The sequence below is a fragment of the Hemibagrus wyckioides genome, linkage group LG16 (genome assembly GCF_019097595.1).
Source record: "Hemibagrus wyckioides isolate EC202008001 linkage group LG16, SWU_Hwy_1.0, whole genome shotgun sequence".
In the NCBI taxonomy this organism is placed as follows: Eukaryota; Metazoa; Chordata; class Actinopteri; order Siluriformes; family Bagridae; genus Hemibagrus; species Hemibagrus wyckioides.
The window spans coordinates 14,905,374-14,927,729 of NC_080725.1; the positions used below are offsets into that span (position 1 = coordinate 14,905,374).

At 42.6% G+C, this 22,356-nt stretch overlaps 2 protein-coding genes and 5 non-coding genes across 7 annotated transcripts; 4 read left to right on the forward strand and 3 right to left on the reverse strand.

Moving 5' to 3' along the window:
- Window positions 1-1,842: 1,842 nt before the first annotated feature.
- On the reverse strand, window positions 1,843-1,924 carry trnal-aag (transfer RNA leucine (anticodon AAG)). Its single transcript has one exon. It is a non-coding gene; the product is annotated as a tRNA-Leu (tRNA).
- Window positions 1,925-2,935: 1,011 nt separating this feature from the next.
- LOC131367425 (U8 small nucleolar RNA) lies at window positions 2,936-3,067 on the forward strand. Its single transcript, XR_009206943.1, has one exon. It is a non-coding gene; the product is annotated as a U8 small nucleolar RNA (small nucleolar RNA).
- A 173-nt stretch (window positions 3,068-3,240) lies between these two features.
- trnas-gcu (transfer RNA serine (anticodon GCU)) lies at window positions 3,241-3,322 on the forward strand. Its single transcript has one exon. It is a non-coding gene; the product is annotated as a tRNA-Ser (tRNA).
- Window positions 3,323-7,076: 3,754 nt separating this feature from the next.
- On the forward strand, window positions 7,077-7,150 carry trnat-agu (transfer RNA threonine (anticodon AGU)). The gene has a single exon. It is a non-coding gene; the product is annotated as a tRNA-Thr (tRNA).
- A 516-nt stretch (window positions 7,151-7,666) lies between these two features.
- On the reverse strand, window positions 7,667-7,748 carry trnal-uag (transfer RNA leucine (anticodon UAG)). The gene has a single exon. It is a non-coding gene; the product is annotated as a tRNA-Leu (tRNA).
- A 496-nt stretch (window positions 7,749-8,244) lies between these two features.
- On the reverse strand, window positions 8,245-9,717 carry and3 (actinodin3). Its single transcript, XM_058412411.1, has 4 exons — window positions 9,655-9,717; window positions 9,508-9,552; window positions 9,143-9,291; window positions 8,245-9,032 (listed from the first exon to the last, which is right to left on the reverse strand). The coding sequence occupies exons 1-4, from the start codon at window positions 9,710-9,712 to the stop codon at window positions 8,358-8,360; spliced, it is 927 nt and encodes a 308-aa protein (XP_058268394.1). The 5' UTR covers window positions 9,713-9,717; the 3' UTR covers window positions 8,245-8,357.
- Window positions 9,718-11,603: 1,886 nt separating this feature from the next.
- Window positions 11,604-21,937, forward strand: ap4m1 (adaptor related protein complex 4 subunit mu 1). The gene is made up of 15 exons (XM_058411159.1): window positions 11,604-11,910; window positions 12,589-12,674; window positions 12,769-12,875; window positions 13,004-13,100; window positions 13,305-13,415; window positions 13,511-13,591; window positions 18,947-19,009; window positions 19,146-19,212; window positions 19,466-19,519; window positions 20,143-20,249; window positions 20,550-20,641; window positions 20,955-20,999; window positions 21,084-21,134; window positions 21,257-21,374; window positions 21,521-21,937. The coding sequence occupies exons 1-15, from the start codon at window positions 11,853-11,855 to the stop codon at window positions 21,710-21,712; spliced, it is 1,329 nt and encodes a 442-aa protein (XP_058267142.1). The 5' UTR covers window positions 11,604-11,852; the 3' UTR covers window positions 21,713-21,937.
- The last annotated feature ends 419 nt before the right edge of the window (window positions 21,938-22,356 follow it).

The following is a 22,356-nucleotide window of genomic DNA, read 5'->3' on the forward strand; positions in this document are numbered from 1 at the left end:
ACAGGGGGTTCTCCTGAACCACGTCTGGGAACCTGTGAGAGGTTCTTGATTTAAGTACAGACTGTAATCATTGATGCAAATATTAGTGCAAATGGGCTTTTAATCTCATCAAGAAAACACAATAGATTCAAATTGTCATTAATTACAGTTCACCTGTTTTGAGTTATTCAAGTTTGGAATCAACCCAAATGTCCATTCAAGCCAGTTTATAAATACAATTAAGAAAAAAATAGGAAAAGAAACTTGGTCTTTTCACTGTAATAAAATGAAACTATGGGATTCACTGCACCCCAACTGCACTATTTACATTTTATATTTGCACACTTATTCAATTGCTGCTACTGCTATTTTTGCACACTTCAAATTGTCACCTACTGCTGCTATATGTATATGTTTACAGACATATATGTTATAAGAAAGTTTACAGATCCTCTAGTTTACAGTTCCTCTAGGTTAAACTTTTTTGTTGTTGTTGTTGTTGTTTGCACATTTTTTCAGCACTAAGTGTCCTGTACTGTCTTGTATTGTTTTTTGTATTTTCTGTTTCTGTCTTTTGTCTTGCACTGTAGCTAGGACAACAACTTTCTGTCCTTAAATGTGTGTTGTTTTCATTCTGTAGCTATATGTTGTTATGTTGTCTTATATAGCACCAAGGTCCTTATTACACTATGTACTGTGTCAGCTATATATGGTTGAAATGACGATAAAAGCTTCTTGACTCCTTTGACTCAAGTGCATATCAGTTTATAGTGTTTATTTTACCATACATCTGGCAACCCACCAACTTTAAAAGTGTTCAAATGATAATATAATATAATATAATATAATATAATATAATATAATATAATATAATATAATATAATATAATATAATATAATATAATATAATATAATATCATGTCATAATCCAAACACTAAGCCCTTGTTTAGAAGTTAAAGATCAGTGATGAACAAATCAGCTTTATTTATTTAGAGTTTGGATTAAATATTTCTTTAGATTGTTAGAACCTGATTAAGTTCTTATACATCTTTTATGAGGTCCTTAAATCCTTCATATTTTGTATTTATACTGCTAAACACTAACTAGTGCAATAGTAGCTGTAGTATTAGGTGTTTTTCTGTTTACATAACATAAAAAATGGATTATAAAAAGCAGTGAGATAACATAACAAGTACGAAGGAGGACAAGAAGGTATAATGAGAAATACAAATTAACAAAAATTAAAAAGCAGTCTGAGATAGTAACCCAGCCCATAGCTCCATCCCAAACCGCATAGAAACCCCTCTGAATGCAGTGTGCCTAAGTAGTGCGCCACCTGTGTGCTGTCCTGCTGTTTGGGATAGGATCCATGAAAACATGTGAGATGGAGGATAAAGGACGCTTCAATCGCAGGATTCACTGGACAATTCATTTTCAATTTCAATTCAATTTCATTTTCAATGAAAAAAGATGTTGATTTTTAGTGAAAGTGATAACCACCTGTCTAATCTAAAGTCCTCTAAATTGTTTTAATCATGTGGCTTATTTCTGGCCGTTGAGAATCTCAGAAAAATAAACAAAATGGCGGAGTAAATTAAAGCAGCCTGACCTGTTTAGAGTCTATAGATTAATGTAAATTTATACATAAATAAATTGTGTTTGCGCTTTGTAGTGTATAAAATGGCGGAGTGAGAAGCAACATGCTTAAACACAGAAAAGTACCCCAGTGGCCCTATTTTATCTCCATAAACACTTGTTTGCTTCTGTATAAATTCAGCGCCATATTGACGGCGCATATTTTGAGGCCGATGAGATTAAAAAAATAATAAATACATCCTAATTAAACTTTGTAAGAAAAGATACTGGCAGCGGTGGGATTCGAACCCACGCCCCCGAAGAGACTGGAGCCTTAATCCAGCGCCTTAGACCGCTCGGCCACGCTACCTTAGAGAACGAGTTCGAAATCGAACATTAAATATTTGAATGACAATGTCTCGGTGTGTTTCTTGTGTACTGTAATATGCATTTCACTTTCTATGCTCGTTTATTTGTTCCGGAATTTAAAAAAGTAAATGGATCACCGGAAGTTCTACCCTTAGCTGGTCAGTCACGTAATCGCGCGTCTGACATGATAGGCTACATGAAACAATAGATGAAAGATGTTGCCTAGGAGACCATGGCCGGCTGCTCTCTCGTTTGTTATCTAGATAAAGAACCAGCGGCTTTCTACAAGGTTTTCTACATCTTGTTCGCTATGTACCCTGATAAACATAAATTGTGTATTTATTTAGGGTTTTTTTTCACTTTTTGTTTACAAAAAAAACGTGTTTGGCGTTCTTGCTTTTATTATCCTCGATTTGGCGCATTCATTTAAAATGGGAGAAATATCTATCGTATGTCAACTTTTTATTTTAAAATAAATTCTCGTAGGAGATGTAAAGTAACCTCTAATGCCCGCCCCCTGGGTTGGGATTAGTTGCTAAATAGTCACGTGTGCAAAGCAGCACGTGCGTGATAGGGAATAGCTCCTCAGAGCTTGTGTTCTCACCCTAACTTGACTCCCCTCTCGAGTTCTTCCATTTCGCTTAACAAAAATTCAATTGAAATTATTTTTAACAGGCTCGTAATATATTAAACTATATTTCTTTTCAAATGCAAACGACTGAAATATTGATTTAACTATCAGAATAACATAAATAAGAATTTTCTCAAACGAGCCAATCGCGTCGAGTTATGCAAATTACTTTGCGGAAAGAAAGAAATTTATTAAATAAGCTTCTGTAGAACTTCGATCTTTAAGCACTTAATCCAAAACGAAATGTTGATATTACGTTTAAATAGGCATGTTGGATTCTTTTCATGTCACCAGAAAAAAAACAATATTGAGACTGGAATCTACCATGATCGAAAATGGGGTTGTGTTTTACAGGGTTGGTTCTTTAGGCGTTAAAATGGCACATCAGTGAGGTACATCCTTACCTGTTACCTTAGAAATAAGGTTGCAGAACATGATGATTGGATTCCATGATGTGTGATTATATTCCGCATTTATCAAGGAACCGCAACACCTTGATGAATCCTGTCTGATTCCTGCATATTGTTTATAAAAATAGAATATTGTGTGTTGTTTTTAATTAATAATTAGTATAGCTTGCTGAGTGTAAAGCGTTTTTTTGTTAGCGGAAATGTTTAAACTTAGAGAATTTTTGTAATTATTTCCTTTTATTACTAAAATTGATTCGTAAACAAAACAGGTATCCAGACGAGGTGGCCGAGTGGTTAAGGCGATGGACTGCTAATCCATTGTGCTCTGCACGCGTGGGTTCGAATCCCATCCTCGTCGGTGCTTTTCATCCTCTTTGATGATCACACAAAATACTTTTAAGCGGCTTTCACACTGGGCGCCGTTGCTGCGGTCCAAATCCGACTGTCATTGTTCCCAGCGTCCCTTACAGCGTAGGTCTGCTTACAGACCCACCTGATTCTATAGCATTTGCGATCACCTTACGTCATCACAACGCGACTCACCTTTTTGGTGCTGTTATTATAGACATCTAAAAGGATAGACCGGACACGTCCTTTTTAAAAAAAATTGCTGAAAACAGTAACATACAATCCAAACAACACATCCATGGAGGATAAAAAAGCAGTAGATAACAAGAAAAAACAAAATTAAAAGACAAGGGAAAAGTGGGAAAAAAGGAAAGGAGCATTAGAAGTAAAAACTAAAATTTTATCCCATATGTCTCATATAAATGTAAAATTCTAATAGCTTTGGAATTTTTTAAAAATGTAATACCTTCTAAATATCTCATTATTTCATTTTTGAATACAAGAAAGAGTGGTATACTATTATTAAATTTACATTTATGAATAAAAAACTTAGCAATTATAAAGACTAAATTTATTATCAAATATTTATCCTCCTCTTTCCTGTAGTAATAAAATAATAATAATAATAATAGAGATAAAAGATAAGGATAATATTTATATAATAATTTAAATTAGACTTTCTCATCTTGTTAATTAAAATATATTTATAAGGTAAAGTCCAGACTTTTTTCCACAGAATATTATAAACAAAACCATCCCAGTATGACATCACATGAGGAACAGTGACCGTAAGAAGACCAGACACATCCTCTGCTCCCACTGGCTGGTGTGGTGACATCATGACGCCATATTGGTTGTTGCTAGACTCTGAGAGAAAGGCTGCGCACCATCAAGTTTTCAATCTCTTTTATTGATATAAATGGATGCATTGTTTAGAATCCATAGTTTGGAGTGAAAATTCTTTATGTAATTAAACAAAAATATATCAGTTTAAAAGGACAACAATAACAAATAAAGTTCAACACAGGATATGCCTATTTTGTTCCTTGCCTCATTAACATTCCAATATAACATTTGCTTATTACAGTTACATTTATAGACACAATCAAGGTTCAAGGGATGTATGCCCGGTCTATCCTTTTTGATCTTTATTGCTGTTATGCATTGCATGAAACTTCAATCATTCTGTGTTCCCTAACGTTCTCCTGCAGCTCATCAAACACGTGTTATAGAAACTTGTCAGCTAAAACACCAGGTTACTTTACTTCCAAAATGACTGCGCACCAGTGTACAAAGCAAGGTTCATAAAGACATGGATGAGAACTTGCCTGGCCTGCACAGAGTCCTGACCTCAACCTGACAGAACACCTTTGGGTTGAATTAGAGTGGAGACTGTGAGCCAAGTCAATGCCTTTACATGCACATGAATGTAATATGGGGTTGGCCCGCCCTATGCAGCTGTAACAGCTTCAACTTTTCTGGGAAGGCTTTCCACAAGGTTTAGGAGTGTGTTAAAAATTCACATAAGCAGCATGTTAACTGCTGAGTCAACTGCTCACTAGACTTTTTAGACTTATTAGTTATTATTTTCAGAGTTTATTCATTCACACTGATTCTGTTAGTTATCACAAACTTGTTTTTTTTTACAAGTCCCTTGGCACATACGCCGATGTCCTCAGCAAGACAAAAAAGACTATTTTCCTATAAATAAATAAATAAATAAATAAATAAATAAATAGTTACACCTTTGATATTGGAGGTAATGTTAATTTTGAAAGCAGAGGCCTGACATTGTAATGGGCTTAATGTGATTCAATAATAATATTTTTATGGCATTCATATGCATGTGCAATGGGAAATAATGAAGAGTATTTTACTGTGAAACACCAGATGCACTAATAAGAAATGTCTACAGCTCACTCGTCCTGCAGCAGGATAGATTCATTCAGCGCTTTTAATTTAAACACAATTTTTCATATTAAGTGCCTATGTTTGTCTGTAATATTTGTTTGCCCTTCTACTCCCATAACATAAGAGCAATATTGGAATCATTTTTCAGACAGTATTGTTTGGGGAAAAAATGTTTGGTTGCATTAATATTTTATCACAAGCAAATTTAAGTATTTATCATTCAAGCTTTCTTAGAATTAGAAATTAGCCCTTAGCTGAATTAGAATTTCTTTACATAATGTTCTTCATCTTTGCTTTTACGAAGCAAAAGCCGATCCAAAATCAAAACTGAGAATTTGTAATAAAAATATTTATTTAGAAGTGTTCTAAGCGCCCCCTAGTGCATGATTGTGTTGTAATCTTTATGTACGTAACATACACTATATTGCCAAAAGTATCCGCTCACCTGCCTTGACTCGCATATGAACTTAAGTGACATCCCATTCCTAATCCCTAGGGTTCAATATGACGTCGGTCCACCCTTTGCAGCTATAACAGCTTCAACTCTTCTGGGAAGGCTGTCCACAAGGTTTAGGAGTGTGTTTATGGGAATTTTTGACCATTCTTTCAGAAGCGCATTTGTGAGGTCACACACTGATGTTGGACGAGAAGGCCTGGCTCTCAGTCTCCACTCTAATTCATCCCAAAGGTGTTCTATCGGGTTGAGGTCAGGACTCTGTGCAGGCCAGTCAAGTTAATCCACACCAGACTCTGTCATCCATGTCTTTATGGACCTTGCTTTGTGCACTGGTGCACAGTCATGTTGGAAGAGGAAGGGGCCAGCTCCAAACTGTTCCCACAAAGTTGGGAGCATGGAATTGTCCAAAATGTCTTGGAATGCTGAAGCATTCAGAGTTCCTTTCACTGGAACTAAGGGGCCAAGCCCAGCTCCTGAAAAACAACCCCACACCATAATCCCCCCTCCACCAAACTTTACACTTGGCACAATGCAGTCAGACAAGTACCGTTCTCCTGGCAACCGCCAAACCCAGACTCGTCCATCAGATTGCCAGATGGAGAAGTGCGATTCGTCACTCCAGAGAACGCGTCTCCACTGCTCTAGAGTCCAGTGGCGGCGTGCTTTACACCACTGCATCCGACGCTTTGCATTGCACTTGGTGATGTATGGCTTGGATACAGCTGCTCGGCCATGGAAACCCATTCCATGAAGCTCTCTGCGCACTGTTCTTGAGCTAATCTGAAGGCCACATGAAGTTTGGAGGTCTGTAGTGATTGACTCTGCAGAAAGTTGGTGACCTCTTCACACTATGCGCCTCAGCATCCGCTGACCCCGCTCCGTCAGTTTACGTGGCCTACCACTTCGTGGCTGAGTTGCTGTCGTTCCCAAACACTTCCATGTTCTTATAATACAGCTGACAGTTGACTGTAGAATATTTAGGAGCGAGGAAATTTCACGACTGGATTTGTTGCACAGGTGGCATCCTATCACAGTTCCACGCTGGAATTCACTGAGCTCCTGAGAGCGACCCATTCTTTCTCAAATGTTTGTAAAAACAGTCTGCATGCCTAGGTGATTGATTTTATACACCTGTGGCCATGGAAGTGATTGGAACACCTGATTCTGATTATTTGGATGGGTGAGCGAATACTTTTGGCAATATATTGTATGTAACGTAATAAATATAACGTGACACGTCCCTTGCGGTTTGTCTGCTACTTTGCAGTGATGCAACTAGCGGATTATATAATCTGCCCCCTTTAGTGAGCTGTTGCATTAACAGTCGAAAAATATTATTTTCCAAAGATTGCTAAAGCGATATTTAAAAACATTACCTGACGCTGGTTTGCCGTGTGGCGCCGTGGCTTAGTTGGTTAAAGCGCCTGTCTAGTAAACAGGAGATCCTGGGTTCGAATCCCAGCGGTGCCTTTTATATACATTTACCAAATTATATTTTGGAAGAGCACCGAATATAAACAAATTCCTGATGATTATGCCTTATCGCAGCGAATCCTAAAATGGTTTTACAATCATCATTTGTGGTCGGGTCCCATGAAAAAAACAAAAACAGCTTCACTCATTATCAGTCAGTACCTTCGTCGCTTTGTTTTGACGTCACACCAATGAGATATGTTCTTATTCGCTGCGCCTGAAGTGTTGTTTAAAAAAGTATCAAGATTTGATTCTATGAATGTGTTGTTATATTTTACATTTGTCAAGGAATAACAACAGCTTGATATATCCTATTGAGACGTGTGTATTTCTTAAACAAATAAGAGTTTACTCTCTGGATTCTTCTGTTACAAGGCTTGGTCATGATTTTAGCGTTGTTTATGTTGTTACCGTTAAACAGTGTAATTTATTTAGAATGTTGATGCGGCGACCAAAGATTACAAACATAAGAGTAGTTTTGTAGACGAACAAAAAGAAACGGAAAACTTATATTGGCAGCGGTGGGATTCGAACCCACGCCTCCAGAGAGACTGGAGCCTAAATCCAGCGCCTTAGACCGCTCGGCCACGCTACCATACTCGTGAAGTTGACATGATCTTACAAGTAGGAACCATTTAATGATATTGAAATTAGCTAGTGGCTAACGTAACGTAACAATAAAGAAAAAAAAAAAACACAAGCAGCAAATAAACAACGATAATGTTAAATAGTAATTTACTACAATTTTATAACTATTAAATATTACATTTTTATAAAAATACTGAAAGTCAATCGTATCTTCATTGTTGTGTATGTGAGTTTTAAAATTAGCATTTAGATATCTGAACTAGTTCAAGTTTCTTTTTTCCACTTGAGTCTTTATATTATTACTAGTAGAGAAACTGAAACATTTAGGGTTTTGGCATTTGGATTTATGTTGATGTACACAAACATAGAAAACATTTGGTCCTCCAAATTAGTTTATTTTAATATTACCCAGTTTCTCCAAGTTATGTTTGGTGATTATTTTACTTTCCTTATTACAAGTCATCCCCCTACTGGAGGCTGGGCTATGGCCCAAGTCACTTAAATGTGAAGTATACAAAAAATTATAATAATACTTCAAATGATTTTCACTTATTTGGTCTGCCAGTTTGAACCCCAGGTTTTCCAATATTATATGTTTTTTGATGTATTCTCAGTCTTACTGAGAACCCGGGGCTGGGCTAACATAAAGGTAAGGATCATAAAGATTCCTGTAGTAATCATATGGATCATAGAGGCCATAGGAAGCATCCAAAGCTTCTTTGTTCTCAGATGATGGAGCAGGAGCATTTTCTTCATCCTCTGTTTCTGCTTTGTTGATATGCAGAGATTTCATCGGGAGGTTTGTTACAGGAGGATCATTCGCTTTCACAGGTCTTGGTTTTTTTTCGACCAAGCAGTCAGGATCCCAGTAGGGGTCACAGTCATACTCCATCCCTCTCATGACAATGCTGGGAGTTTTCGGCACAGTTGGAGGGGTGGTGGTGTGTGGCTCAGCGGCCTCAGACAGGCCCTCAGTAGAACTTAGCTTACAGCTGTGGTGGTAGCGTGGATCACAGGGAACAATGACAGCACCAGTGGGCACATACACAATTCTGGGCTTACAGAGTGGGTCTATGTGGTTGCACAGGTATATAACCTCAGACTGAGAAAGAGACAGCATTGGTGGATGGGTGGTGGGTGGAGGTGGAGGTTTGGTGGTTGGAGGAGGAGAAGTGGCTTTGGGAATCCAAAGGTCTGCAATGTTCTGGTAGTTGGAGGCATCTGTGCCGTAGGTCTGCTCCAGGTGATGCATCTGCTGGTATAGCATCCGGATCTTGTCGATCTCATAGAGCTATTCAGGAAGAAAAATCATAGAGAGTCAAGCAGCAAGACAGACAGACAGACAGACAGACAGACAGACAGACAGAGAGAGACACAGACAGAGAGATGAATGAAACCTACGCCCTCAACGTGTCCAATGCTGCTGTAGTATCTGTAGTACGACTGGAAGTCTGGATCCTTTTGGTACCATTTCACATCAGTTGAACGGCGAGAACGTGCCAGGAAGTTATGCGCTTCAGATGAGTCAATACTCACAGACCTACTTGATTCTGAAATTAGAATATATTTCAGTAGCTTCATCTTCAAAATGTCAGTAATTAAATTTCAAATCAAGCAGGTAAACTGATACTCAGTAGTCATGAATGTCTCAGTGGTTGTTCTTTTTTACTTATTTATGTACAATCCTCTGTAATTTCTAAGCTTTAGTTCTGTTTAATTGCACAGATATTTTTAATCAGCCTTCAAAATGGATAAAAGATTTTTACCGTTAATTTTATCAGCCAACTTTATGAGAGGCTTCGCCTGCAGATCTGCACAGGAGAAACCATCATTTAATATAACAACATGAAATCAAATAAATAACTCCATAAAATTTCACTATGGTGACAAAAAAAAAAACTTTTTCTACTTACAAGGCAGGATTAAGATACAGGACAAAGCCCCAGTGACAGTCATTGAGCAGGAGAACATCTCAGATTCCTGGGCAAGATGAAGAAGTTAAAAATGTTCAATGAGTTTATAGAAAATATACTGCACAAAATAATAGAATATTGAACATTGAATATTGACTGAAAAAAAGAAGAAAAAAAAACTTTATAGGTAATGCACATAAAATTATGTATTTTATTCTACACATGTTTGGATATGCATTTCTTTTAATAACAGGTTTAATTATTATTTTTAATTTGTATATTGTCTTTTTAATTACTTAAATTGTCACCAATGCCACATTTTATAAGATTATATATTTATTTATTTATGTATTTCTTTTTGACATCCTTATTTATATCATTTTTATTATGGCTTTGAGACACCAATTATGAACTTTGAAGGACACAAACACCCATTTTAGGAAAAAGAATTAAATGAATTGGAATCAATAACTGACTGACACTTATAATAATAATAATAATAATAATAATAATAATAATAATAATAATAGGATATAAACACCTACCTCTGGCGGTCTTTACGCAGCACTCAGGTAGAAACAGTTAGAAGGAAAGTCTGAAATAAATACTTTTTTGTCTGCCTGATAATAAACCTCTCTATTCTGATTGGCTGTCGAAGCGTTATTAGCTCCTCCCACTTTAGAAATCCAAGACCTCTCCTAAAGTGGAACTGTGGTTCTGTGTATATGTGTGTGTAAGTTTGTGAGTTTGAGTTAATCCCACTCCTCTGGATCTTATTAACAACCTCAGCGCCCAAAATCACATGTTGGATGCTGGAATTCTCTGGTAAACGCAGTTTTATCCGGTTTGCTGTCTGCTTTGATGAACAGCTTAACGCCTATGTTTAAAGAATAAAGCAGAAAAGCCGCAAAATTAAAGCCTTCTTCCTGGAGAAACAGCTGGAGCTATGCTTCAGCATCTGCCTCTGTGCTAATAGAGGGGAAATAAATCCTGTTCTTGTTAACAAACGATAAGAGAGAAACATCTGCTATTGGGCCTGACATAGAAAAATGAAATCTACTGTTAAAAAAACTTCACACTGAAAAATCCCTCTGACCAGCAAAGCCGAATAATGAATAAGTTAAATGAAGTAAATAAAATAACTACGGAAAACGAGTGGACACAAAAACAAGCAGGTCTCCTGGAGATTATAGAAGGTGAAGGTGGACGTGAATAGTGATGGGGTTCAACAACCAGGTGTGAGAGAAGAAAGCAAGAATCCAAAATATGCAAAGCAAAGCAGGATCATGATAATCAGACAGTCATTATAATAGTCATGTTTATGCTTGAGGTTTGCATGTGTTTTTCTTTTTTCTTTTGTTTAAATAAAGGGGTCACTCGGTCACTCAGATCCTAAAATAAACTAACAGCTTTCAAATCTCTGTTGGAAAATATGAAACAAAATACCATGACGGAGAAAGCTCTGCGTATGTGGCTGTAGTTGTGAGTAACTGGTTAAACTGACTGCATTATATTATCCTGTGTATCATATATTCTAGCCTGCGATTTTGCAAAACTAGAGTCTATTTTATTTACACTTGCGATCCGATCTGATAAGATACACTAGTGTCTAATTTTAGTGCTTTGTGTTCAATTATTTTATTAGAGGCTGCATCTCTGTGCATTTGTTTTTCATTTGAATTTCTTATTTCTGGTCACTAGGTGGCAGTAGATGGTACAATTAACCATTTAGGTAGCTATTGATATGCCTGATTCCTGGTGAGACTAGTGGAATGGAGTGTACTTAAAATAATTCAGAATGCTCAAGTTTATTCGTTTTTCAGACAACGATTTTATTGCATTTTATTCTGTTACAATTACACCTGTTTAAATTCACCCTGACAGAAATAACAATGTCGTATGTCATATACGATGTGGCGTGTTAGAAAAAAACAGTTTTTTAATCAGGCGCATATGATAGCCACACAAAGGGTCCTACAGATGACAGAAGGAGATGATCATATGTACCGGTTGTTGTTGTTGCTAATATCGATGTTATGAGCGCTTTCTGTTAGTTTGATATTTATTAATACATTTTGTTGTTGTTCCGGAAGAGTTTAAGTCTTGCTCTGATGGTGTCTAGTAGGGAAATATTCTGTTCCGGTGAGGCGTTGATGTAAACTGGAATTAGCGACCTAGCAGAGATTAAAGTAGAGAAAATGATTTCTCAGGTGTTTATTCTGTCATCAAAAGGCGAGAATCTGATCTACAAAGACTGTATCCTGATCGTGTGTGTGTGTGTGTGTGTGTGTGTTGAATGAGTGCATGTTTAAGTTAAAAGTTAATTTAAGCTACAGTGATAGATAGATAGATAGATAGATAGATAGATAGATAGATAGATAGATAGATAGGTAGGTAGGTAGACAGACAGACAGACAGACAGACAGACAGACAGACAGACAGGTAGGTAGGTAGGTAGGTAGACAGACAGACAGACAGACAGGTAGATAGGTAGGTAGGTAGACAGACAGACAGACAGACAGACAGGTAGGTAGGTAGGTAGGTAGACAGACAGACAGACAGACAGACAAACAGATAGTTAGAGAGGTAGAGAGGTAGATAGATAGGTAGACAGTTAATAGACAGCTATTGATCCCATGAGGGAAATTTAGTGAATATCAAAGTTGTGTGTATGTAAACATGAAAATGTTCATTTATATAAAGCTTTTCAAAAGACTAAACTTTATCTAAATCATATGATCCTCCTCATGCTCCTTTAAGGATTTTGGTCAAATGCATGTTAAATGTTCAAAGTTAAAGATTTAACTTTTGTTCAGCTCGCTCAGGTTGATTTATTATTCATACATCATGTCTGGACCAGACAGTAATTGTGGTGATTTTGACAAGGTTTAGATAAAGTGTTTGTGTGTGTGTATTTGCTTAACTCTCATCAAGTCCGTGGCGAAGTGGAAAAAAACTCCATGGGCACGTTTTATGAGATGGTGTCATCTCTGAGTGGAGATCAGCCTCCTGTAGTCATGGTAGGTTTTTATTAAATGATTATTAAATTTGTGTTTGTTCTGATGAAAATATGACGGTGTAAAAACAGCTGTTCTCCATCTGTGTGCTCTGTAGAGTCACAAAGGTGTGAACTTTATTCACATCCGACATGCTGGGCTGTACTGGGTTGTTTCTACGAAGACAGATCCTTCTCCGTTTACCGTTGTCGAGTTTCTTAACAGGTGAGTGACAGAAACACGTCAGTATTCATCTGGACACTCAGAGTACTGAAACATATCTGGTGTCTGTGGATTTCCTGCCCCTGGTGTTGGTTCAGTACAGTGTCGATGCTGTGACGTGTCTCCTGCAGGCTTGTGGCTCTGATTAAGGATTACTGCGGCAGCGTGTGTGAGAAAACTGTCCGAATGAACTTCGCTCTGATCTACGAGCTACTGGACGAGATGGTGGTAAGTCATACACACAACTTTATTTATTTTTTTTGTATCTGATATAAACACAGTTTATTATGCATTAACACGTTCCAAATTAAATCAAAGCTCTAACTGAGTTTGATGGCAGAGAATTAAATGATATAATTAATTGAGAATTAAATATCCCTAATCCTAATAATGGGTTTTTAAAAAAATTAAATCATCATATTTGTTTCTCAGGATTACGGCTACATCCAGACAACCTCCATGGACATCCTGAAGAATTTTATTCAGACAGAACCAGTCACCTCCAAACCCTTCAGTCTGTTTGACCTCAGCAACGTCGCTCTTGTAAGAATTTATAATCCTTCCTGTCTGTATACCTGTCAGTTATAGTAAAGAGGGTTAAGTGTGTGTGTGTGTGTGTGTGTGCATGCGCACTGCAGTTTGGAGCAGAGACCCAGCAGAGTAAAGTGGCTCCCAGCACTGCTGCTGCCCGACCCATCATGACATCTCACAGTGGAGAGGTAACTCACTCACTCACTCACTCACTAACCTCACTTACCTCACTCACTCACTTACCTCACTCACTCACTCACTCACTCACTTACCTCACTCACTCACTCACTCACTCACTTACCTCACTCACTCACTCACTCACTCACTCACTCACTCACTTACCTCACTCACTCACTCACTCACTCACTCACTCACTTACCTCACTCACTCACTTGGAAGTGGAGTGGATGAGCGTCAGATAGATGAGATGGTGAGTGGGTAGATGGCGATGGGTAGATGAGTGGGAACGACGTCAGGTGGTAAGTGAGATGAGTGGGAGTAGTGGAGTGGATGGGTGGGTAAGTAGATGGAGTCGAATTGAATGGTGGAAAGTAGTGGATGAGATGGGATGAGGTGGGTAGATGGTAGATGGGTGGGACGGTGAGTGGATGGAGTGGGTGGGCGTGGGTAGTGGGTGGGTGGGGGTGAGATGGAGTGGATGGTGAGGTGAATGGTGGTGGACGTGGAGTGGAGTGGGTAGGTGGTGGGTAGGTGGATGGATGGTGGAGTGGGTAGTGGGTGGATGGACCCAGAGTCAGGTGGATGGTGAGTGAGTGGGTGGAGTGAGGTGAGTGAGTGGTGAGGTGGAGTGGGTGGGTCAGATGGTGGTGGTGGGGTGAGGTGGGTGAGGTGGGTGAGTGGTAGGTGGTGAGTAGTGGTGAGTGGGTGGTGGGTGGGTGGGTGGTGGGCAGGTGAGTGGTAGGTGAGGTGAGGTGGTGGTGGTGGTGAGTAGTGGGTGAGTGGTGGAGTGGTGGTGGTGGTGGAGTGGGTGGTGGGTGGTGGTGAGGGTGAGGTGAGGTGGGTGGGTGAGTGGGTGGGCCCAGGTGAGGTGAGGTGGTGAGGTGGGTGAGGCCAGGTGAGGTGAGTGGTGTGAGTGGTGAGGTGAGTGGTGGTGAGTGAGTGAGTAGGTGGGCCCAGGCGGGTGGCCAGGTGAGTGGTGAGTGGTGAGTGCAGGCCCAGGCCAGGTGGTGAGGTAGATGGAGATGAAGTGATGGAAGATGAGATGGGTGGATGGTAGTGAGTAAGATTAGATGGTAGATGAGTAGGTGGTGGATGAGTAGGTGGAGTGAGATGGAGTAGATGAGTGGGTGGATGGTTAGTGGAGTTAGAGGTGGATGGAGTGATGGTGAGATGGGAAGTGGGTAGGTAGTGGAGATAGATGGAGTGGGTAAGATGGATGGAGTGGTGGAGTAGGTGAGATGTATTGGATGGTGAAGATGGTGGTGAGTGGGTGGAGGTGAGTGGGTAGGTGGATGGGAGTGGAGTGGTGAGTGGTGGTGGAGTGGTGGAGATGAATTGGAGTAGACCAGGTGGATGAGTGTGGGTGAGATGAGATGGTGGAGTGGGTGAGGTCAGATGGGTGAGTGAGGTGGTGGATGGTCAGGTGGAGTGAGGATGGGGTGGGTGGGTGAGTGGTGGGTCAGGTGGTGGTGAGATGTGAGTCAGGTGGAGTGGGTTTGGTGGGTGAGGTGAGTGAGTCAGGTCAGATGAGTGAGTGAGTGGACAGGTGGGTGAGGTAGTGGTGGTGGGTGAGGTGGGTGGTGAGGTGGTGAGCCAGGTGGGTGAGTGGTGGTGATGAAGTGGTGGTGGTGAGTGGGTGAGTGGTGGTGGTGGGGTGGGTGAGTGGGTGAGGTGGTGGTGAGTGAGTGGTGAGTGGCAGTGAGGTGAGTGGTGAGTGGTGAGGTGGTGGTGGTGAGTGGGTGAGTGGTGAGCCAGGTGAGTGAGGTGAGTGGTGGTGAGGCGGTAGTAGGCCCAGTGAGGTGGTGAGTGAGTGCAGGCCAGGTGAGTGAGTGGGTGGGTGAGTGAGTGGCGTGACCAGTGAGTGAGTAGTGAGGGTAGCAGATGGAGTCGTAAATGATGGAGTCGAGTAGATGGAGTCGAGATGGTGAGCAGTAAATCGTCGTCGTGAGTGAGTGAGATGGAGATAAATAGAATGGGACCAGGTGGTAGTGGGTGAATTGAAACGATGGGTAAGGTAGATGGGCGTAGATGGATGGTGGATGAAGTGGTGAGGTCGACCAGATGGTGAGGTGGCGTCGGAGGGTGGGGTGGGCAGGATGGTAGTGAGCGACGTCAGAATGAGGTGGACAGGTGGAAGGTGGGCGTCAGGTGATGGAGAGTGGAGTGGATGGGTGAGTCAGATGAATGAGGTGGGTGGAGTCAGGTCAGGTGGTGAGTGGCGTGAGATGGCGTGGTGGCGGTCGAGGTGGATGGATGAGTGAGCAGTGGATGGTAGGTGAGTTGGATGGGTGGATGAGGCGGATTGGGTGGGTGGGTGAGCGTGGGTGGGTAGGTGGGGTCAGGTGGGGTAGGTGGTGGGTCAGGTGGGTGGGCCCAGATGGTGAGTGAGGTGGTGGGTGAGTGAGCAGGCGTGGCCAGGTGGTGGGCGTGGTGGTGGGTGAAGGTGGGGTGAAGTGGTGGTGGTGAGGTGTGAGTAGGTGGTGGGTGGCCCAGGTGGTGGGTGGGTAGGTGAGGTGAAGTGGGTGGGTGGTGGATGGGATGAGGTGACCCAGCGTGGTGAGCGTGGTGGGTGGTGGGGTGAGGTGAGTGGTGAGGTGGTGAGGTGAGTAATTTGAGGTGAGCGGTGAGTGGTGAGTGAGGCGGGTAGGTGAGTGAGTGGGTGAGTGAGTGAGTGAGTGGGTGAGGTGGCCAGTAGGTGAGTGAGTGAGCTGAGTGAGGTGGGTGAGTGGATGGCTGAGATGAGTAGTGAGTGAGAGTAGATGGGATGAGTGAGTAAGTAGATGGAGTAGATGGAGGTTAGATGGTGAAAAGTAGATGGAAAGTGAGTCAGATGGTGGAGTGGATGAGTAGATGGGTGGAGTGGAGGAAGGTGGAGTGAGTGGATGGATGGTCAGATGAAGATAGAGTGGGTAGATGGGTAGATGGAGTGGTGAGACCAGGTGGAGTGATGGACAGTGAGGTGGTGGGTGAGGTGAGTGGGTGAATTGGTGAGTGGATGAGTGAACAGGTGGAGTGAAGTGGTGGGAAGTGGTGGGTGGAGTGGGCCAGATGGGAGTGAGATGAGTGGATGAGTGGAGTGGTGAATTGGTGGGTGGGTGGTGGAAGGTGGATGAGGTGGACCCAGGTGGGTGAGTGGTCAGATGGTGAGGTGGGTGAACCCAGATGTGGTGGATGAGTGGGTAGGTGGTGGACCAGGTGGGATGGTGGAGTGGATGAGGTGGACGGTCAGGTGGAGTGAGGTGAGTGAGGTAGGGTGGTCGGGTGGTGGGTGGGTGGTGGGTGAGGTGAGTGGGTTGGGTGGTGTGGGGTGGTGGTGAGGTGGGTCAGGTGGTGGTGGGTGAGTGGTGGGTGGCCCGAGCAGGTGGTGGTGAGGTGGTGGGCAGGTGAGGTGAGTGGGTGGGTACAGGTGAGTGAGTGGCGTGGGTGGTGAGGTGAGGTGGGCCGAGGTGGTGAGGCAGGTGAGGTGGGTCCAGGTGGGTGAGGGCGGGTGAGTGGTGAGGCGGTGGTGGTAGGTGAGTGAGTGCGGTGGTTTGGTGAGGCAGTGGGGGCCCAGGTGAGTGCCAGGACAGGTGAGGTGAGTGCGAGTGAGTGAGTGAGTGAGTGAGTAGAGCTGAGTGACGAGTGAGCTGAGTGTGATGAGAAATGGATGAGATGAGTGGGCTAGATTCGTAGATGGATAGATGATGGTGGGGAAGTAGATGAGATGGGCGTGGGCCAGATGATGGATGAGGTGAAGATGAGATGAGTAGATGGTTCCAGATGAGTGGGCCAGATGGTGAGTGGAGCGTGAGGGCCAGATGGTGGTTCAGTGGAGTGGATGGATGAGTGGATGAGTGGGTGAATTGGGTGGAGTGAAGTGGTGGGTGGAGTGAGATGGTGGATGAGAGGTCAGATGGAGTGAGTGGGTGGGTGGGTGGGCCAGTAAGGTGAGGTGGAGTGAGATGAGGTGGATGGTGAGGTGGTGGATGGGTGAGGTGGAGTGGTCAGGTGGAGTGAGCGTGGATGGTGGGTGGGTGTGGGTGGGGTGGTCAGTGGTGGAGTGAGATGAGATGGTGGGTGGGTGAGGTGAGGTGGGCGTGGGGTGGGCTGGGGTGAACAGGTGAGTGGGTGCGGGCAGGTGAGTGTGGTGGGTGGAGTGGTGGTGGTGGGTGGGTGGGTGGTGGGTGGGGTGGTGGTGGGTGAGGTGGTGGTGGTGGGTGAACGGTGGTGGCGTGGGTGAGCACGGGGTGGTGGTGAGTGATGGTGGGTGGGCCCAGGCCAGGTGGACGAGTGGTGAAGGTGGTGGTGAGCGTGGGTGGGTAGACCAGGCCAGTGGGTGGTGGTGGACTGGTGGTAGTGAGGTAGGTGAGTGGTGGTGGTGGGTGGTGAGTGAGGTGGTGAGTGGTGAGTGGTGAGTGGTGGTTGGGTGGTGAGTGAGGTGAGCCAGAGCAGGTAGTAGATGGTTTGGTATTGAGTAGGGTGGCGGGTGGGCAGGTGAGCCATCATCATCATCATTGCATCATCGCGCATCATCATCATCGATGCCTCATCCATCAGATGAATCCTCCCATCATCTATCATCATCAGCGCATCATCATATCACTCCTCCTCATGCCTCACTCATCATCCTCATCACTGAGCCTCATGGGGCGTGGACTCCTTGCATCACTCCTCCTCACTGGCATCATCATCATCACTGGCCTCCTCCTCGATCCTTGCCTCATCACTCAGCTCACTTGCCTCCAGCCCATCACGATCCTCCCCTAGCCTCCTCTCCTCTCCTCTCCTTGCCTCACTCATGTCGCCTCAGATCTCCTTGCCTCCGCACACTCCTCCTCCTTGCCTCCTCACTCATCACTAGCCCCACTCGACTCCTCACTGGCCCCTCCACTCCTCACTAGCCCCTCCTCCTCCTAGCCCCTCCTCTCAGCCTTACCTCCTCCGCCCCTCCTGCACTCCTCCTCCCACTTACACTCACTCCTCACTCCTTTAGCCCCGGGTACTCCTCCTCCACTAGCCCACTCCTCCTCCTCACTAGCCCACTCCTCCCACTCACTAGCCCCCTCCTCACTCACTTCTTGCGGTCACTCCTTTAACCCCACTCACTCACTCACTAACCCCACTCACTCACTCACTAACCCCACTCACTCACTCACTAACCCCACTCACTCACTAACCCCACTCACTCACTAACCCCACTCACTCACTAACCCCACTCACTCACTCACTTAATCTATCACTCTATGACCCATTCACTCTCTTCACTTTGCCTCTGTGTGGGAGAGGCATTACCCTACCCCCCTACCCCCATCTCTCTGTTGTTCTATCTTTCTACTCTTTCTCTCTAATAATGGATTTTATCTGTGTGTGTGTGTTTGTTTTAGGGAGGTAAGAATGAGATCTTTGTGGACGTGGTGGAGAGACTCTCAGTTGTTATTGGCTCTAATGTGAGTGCTTCAGACTTTATTACATGAAAAATAATGTTAGGAATGTACAGATTTGTCTTATTTTAGTTTCTAGTACTGTGGGACAGATTTAGGGAAATTTTTAATTACTGAGACAGAAAGGTGTGTGTGTTTTCAGGGGGTTGTGATGAAGGCAGATGTGGAGGGAGAGATCAGAGTGAAGTGTTATCTTCCCTCATGTTCAGGTACTGTAACATTATGTATGTTTCTTTACTGTGTTAAACTGCATGTTGATGAAAATAAAACTTTTAAAAAGTCAATCCGTTATTTATTCATCTCGGGTGAATCATGTTAATGAGTTCACTTACCCATGAAGCTTTGCTGCAATCTGATTTAGTGTTTCTAAACAGTAGCTATTCAACACTGTTCACAAGCTCACAATTAAATAAAACCTTATCTCTCACTTGACTCTTTCCCTCTCACATGTGTGCTGTGTAGAGATGAGGATCGGCCTGAACGAGGAGTTCAGCATCGGGAAGTGTCGGCTCAGAGGTAAGAATCGCCACCACGTCGTTATCTTTTCAGCATATCGTTATCTTACACCTTCGTTCATCCCTGTTTAACTTCACACAACTTTCTAACTGCCTCTGTGACACAACACAGCATATCGTTTACTGAAACACTGCGCCGTCGTCTGCACTACAGACTGCAGTTGTGACATTTTAACAGCCTCAGAGACACTTTTCTGGTTACCATGACAACGAGCCACCGCTTGTGTGTTCAATGCAAATCAAATCTAAACTAAACGCTGACAAAACACAAAGCCACATGTGGTTAATGTGCTATTATTATTATTATTATTATTATTATTATTATTATTATTATTATTATTATTTCTTGTGCACACTAATAATTATTTTAAAACAATTATAAAAGCTCTCTTGTCTCTTTTAATGTTTCATACTGTGTCTACTTTTTGTCTTATTCATGTCTCTCTCTCACTCTCTCTCTCTCTCTCTCTCTCTCTCACACACTCTCTCTCTCTCTCTCTCTCTCTCTCGCTCTCTCTCACACACTCTCTCTTTCCACCCCCCACCCCCCCCACACACACTCTCTTTCCACCTCTCTCTCTCTCCCCCTCTTTCTCTCTCTCTCTCTCTCTCTCTCTCTGTCAGGTTACGGGGCAGCTGTGCGGGTGGACGAGTGCAGTTTTCATCAGGCTGTGAAACTCGATGAGTTTGATAACTACAGGATTTTGAAAATTTGCCCCAGCCAAGGAGAGGTAAAGGCAAAAACAGACACACACACACGTTTTTCCCTCATTGTCAATTATCCATGTTTCTAATACTCCATCTACTAGTTTTCATCATTTGTGACATTGGTGGCATTTATTGTTTATGGCTCTATCATCCCTTCTGTGTCTAATTCAGCATTCAGCTCTGTAGTGTGCATCATTTCCAGCTCTCTGCCTATTCACAATCACTCACTCCTGTCTCAGCTTACATAAATAAACTACAGATGAAGTGTAAACACTGAAATTGTCCATAAAATTAAAGTGTGTGTGTTTGTGTGTGTGCGTTAGCAAACCCTGATGCAGTACCAGCTGAGTGATGAGTTGCCGTGTCCTCCTCCATTCCGTCTCTTCCCCACAGTGGAGAAGGATTATGGGAACAGGTACAATATGTCACATAAGAAGACTTAAATAAAAATTCATACATCAAACATCACAGAGGTGTGTGTGTGACAGCAGGATGGTAATGCACCTATTTATGTAAAGAGCGACAGTTAGGCATCTAACAGCCACAGCAAATCTTTAGTGGTTTTTGTCAGCATCTCAAACCACATCCGTCCTAAGAATGACTTAATAAACGATTGCGTTTGGATGTGATTTGCCGAGATTCTCTCACTGTGAGAGGGAATTTCTGTTCACTGTTCAGAAATTCCCTTAAAATGAAGAATTAATTGAATAATCTTCATCTTCACTCAGGTTGTTGATTTTTCTCAAGCTACGATGTGATTTGCCTCCGAAAAGGTGCGTAATAGACACAGAGCCACTCTAATCAGCTCATCTGCTTGATTATTATCACACTCAGTTATTTACTTTTTCTCTTCGCAGCGCTGCTATAAATGTTTCAGTGACGGTTCCTGTGCCCAAGGGTTCTCTAAGGTACAGAGGAGGAGTAAAAATGTCTTTTGACCAGCACTTTTTTTTATTGTTGTGTAAACAGAGAACAGTAATCATTTCCATCTTTCTCTCTCTGTCTCTCTCTTTCTCTCTCCCTCTCTCAGCCTCTCTCAGGAGTTGAGTAGTCCTGACCAGACGGCCGAGCTTCGGCCCAAACACAAATCTGTCGTTTGGGAAATCCCACGGTTCCCTGGAGGAGCTCAGCTCTCGGCTCTCTTTAAGGTGGACGCTTCATCTTTGTTACATGTTTATTACACACACATAACCTGTTCATGTCTATCACATCATACAGGCATTTCTGAATGCTCAGCTACAATGCCATCCCCTGTAGACGCTATCTGTCGTTAACATGCTAACTTTTCCTGTAGGTGGAAGTTCCCGGTTTTAGCTCCGCCTCTCTCCTGGAGGTGGGGCCTGTCAGCATGAGCTTCGAGCTTCCCAAACTCACATGTACAGGACTGCAGATCCGATTTGTGCGTCTGTCCCCGAACCAGCAGAGTCCCTCTCATCGCTGGGTCCGCTACGTCACACATTCCGAGTCCTACACCATACGCATCTGATAAACACACACACACACACTTTTTCAGTATTTCAACATTTTCTTCCAAAAGAAAATGTTTCACAAACTTTAATTACCTTGAATCTCTCATTACAATTACTCTAAAGGCATCTGTTTGTGATGCCGAGTATGTGTACATATTGATTTTTTTGTTAATATTTTTATTAGCATTATTATTTTGTATTGCTGTTTTTGATTTTCTTCATAAACTGTCATGATTTGTAAAGCTGCTGTGTGTTGCTGTTGTTCTTCTTCTTTGGTCTGACGCCTGTTTGGGGTCACCACAGTGGATCATCTGGTTCGCATATTTGATTTGGCACAAGTGTAAGAGTGCCGTATAAATGAAACAAATTATTATTGTTGCTGGTGGTTGTTAGAGACACAAAGACACGCACGCGCACTACGTGCTGTAAAGTAGGGATTATGTCTCCCTCTAGTGGAGTAAAGTTAAAAGACTACAATAAAGACTATAAATATAAACCTGATAAATCCCTGAACAATACCATGAGACGGGGAATGTTTTGCAAACGTGTCAGTAAATTTCACGAGTTTTATTGATCGGATTTAGAACATATTTGAATCATTTAGAACAAGCACAACTGTAAAAACACAATGATAATAATTCTTATTGCTGATTTCGGTTGC

Bases quoted from the DNA above. Each gene is read 5' to 3' on its own strand.
- and3 (XM_058412411.1), bottom strand. From the start codon at position 9,712: ATGTTCTCCTGCTCAATGACTGTCACTGGGGCTTTGTCCTGTATCTTA. The intron at 9,553-9,654 runs GTAAGTAGAAAA...TCTCCTGTGCAG, and splicing joins CTGTATCTTAATCCTGCCTT to ATCTGCAGGCGAAGCCTCTC. The intron at 9,033-9,142 runs GTAGGTTTCATT...CTTCCTGAATAG, and splicing joins GCATTGGACACGTTGAGGGC to CTCTATGAGATCGACAAGAT.
- ap4m1 (XM_058411159.1), top strand. From the start codon at position 11,853: ATGATTTCTCAGGTGTTTATTCTGTCATCAAAAGGCGAGAATCTGATC. The intron at 20,250-20,549 runs GTAAAGGCAAAA...TGTGTGCGTTAG, and splicing joins TTTGCCCCAGCCAAGGAGAG to CAAACCCTGATGCAGTACCA. The intron at 21,375-21,520 runs GTGGACGCTTCA...CTTTTCCTGTAG, and splicing joins AGCTCTCGGCTCTCTTTAAG to GTGGAAGTTCCCGGTTTTAG.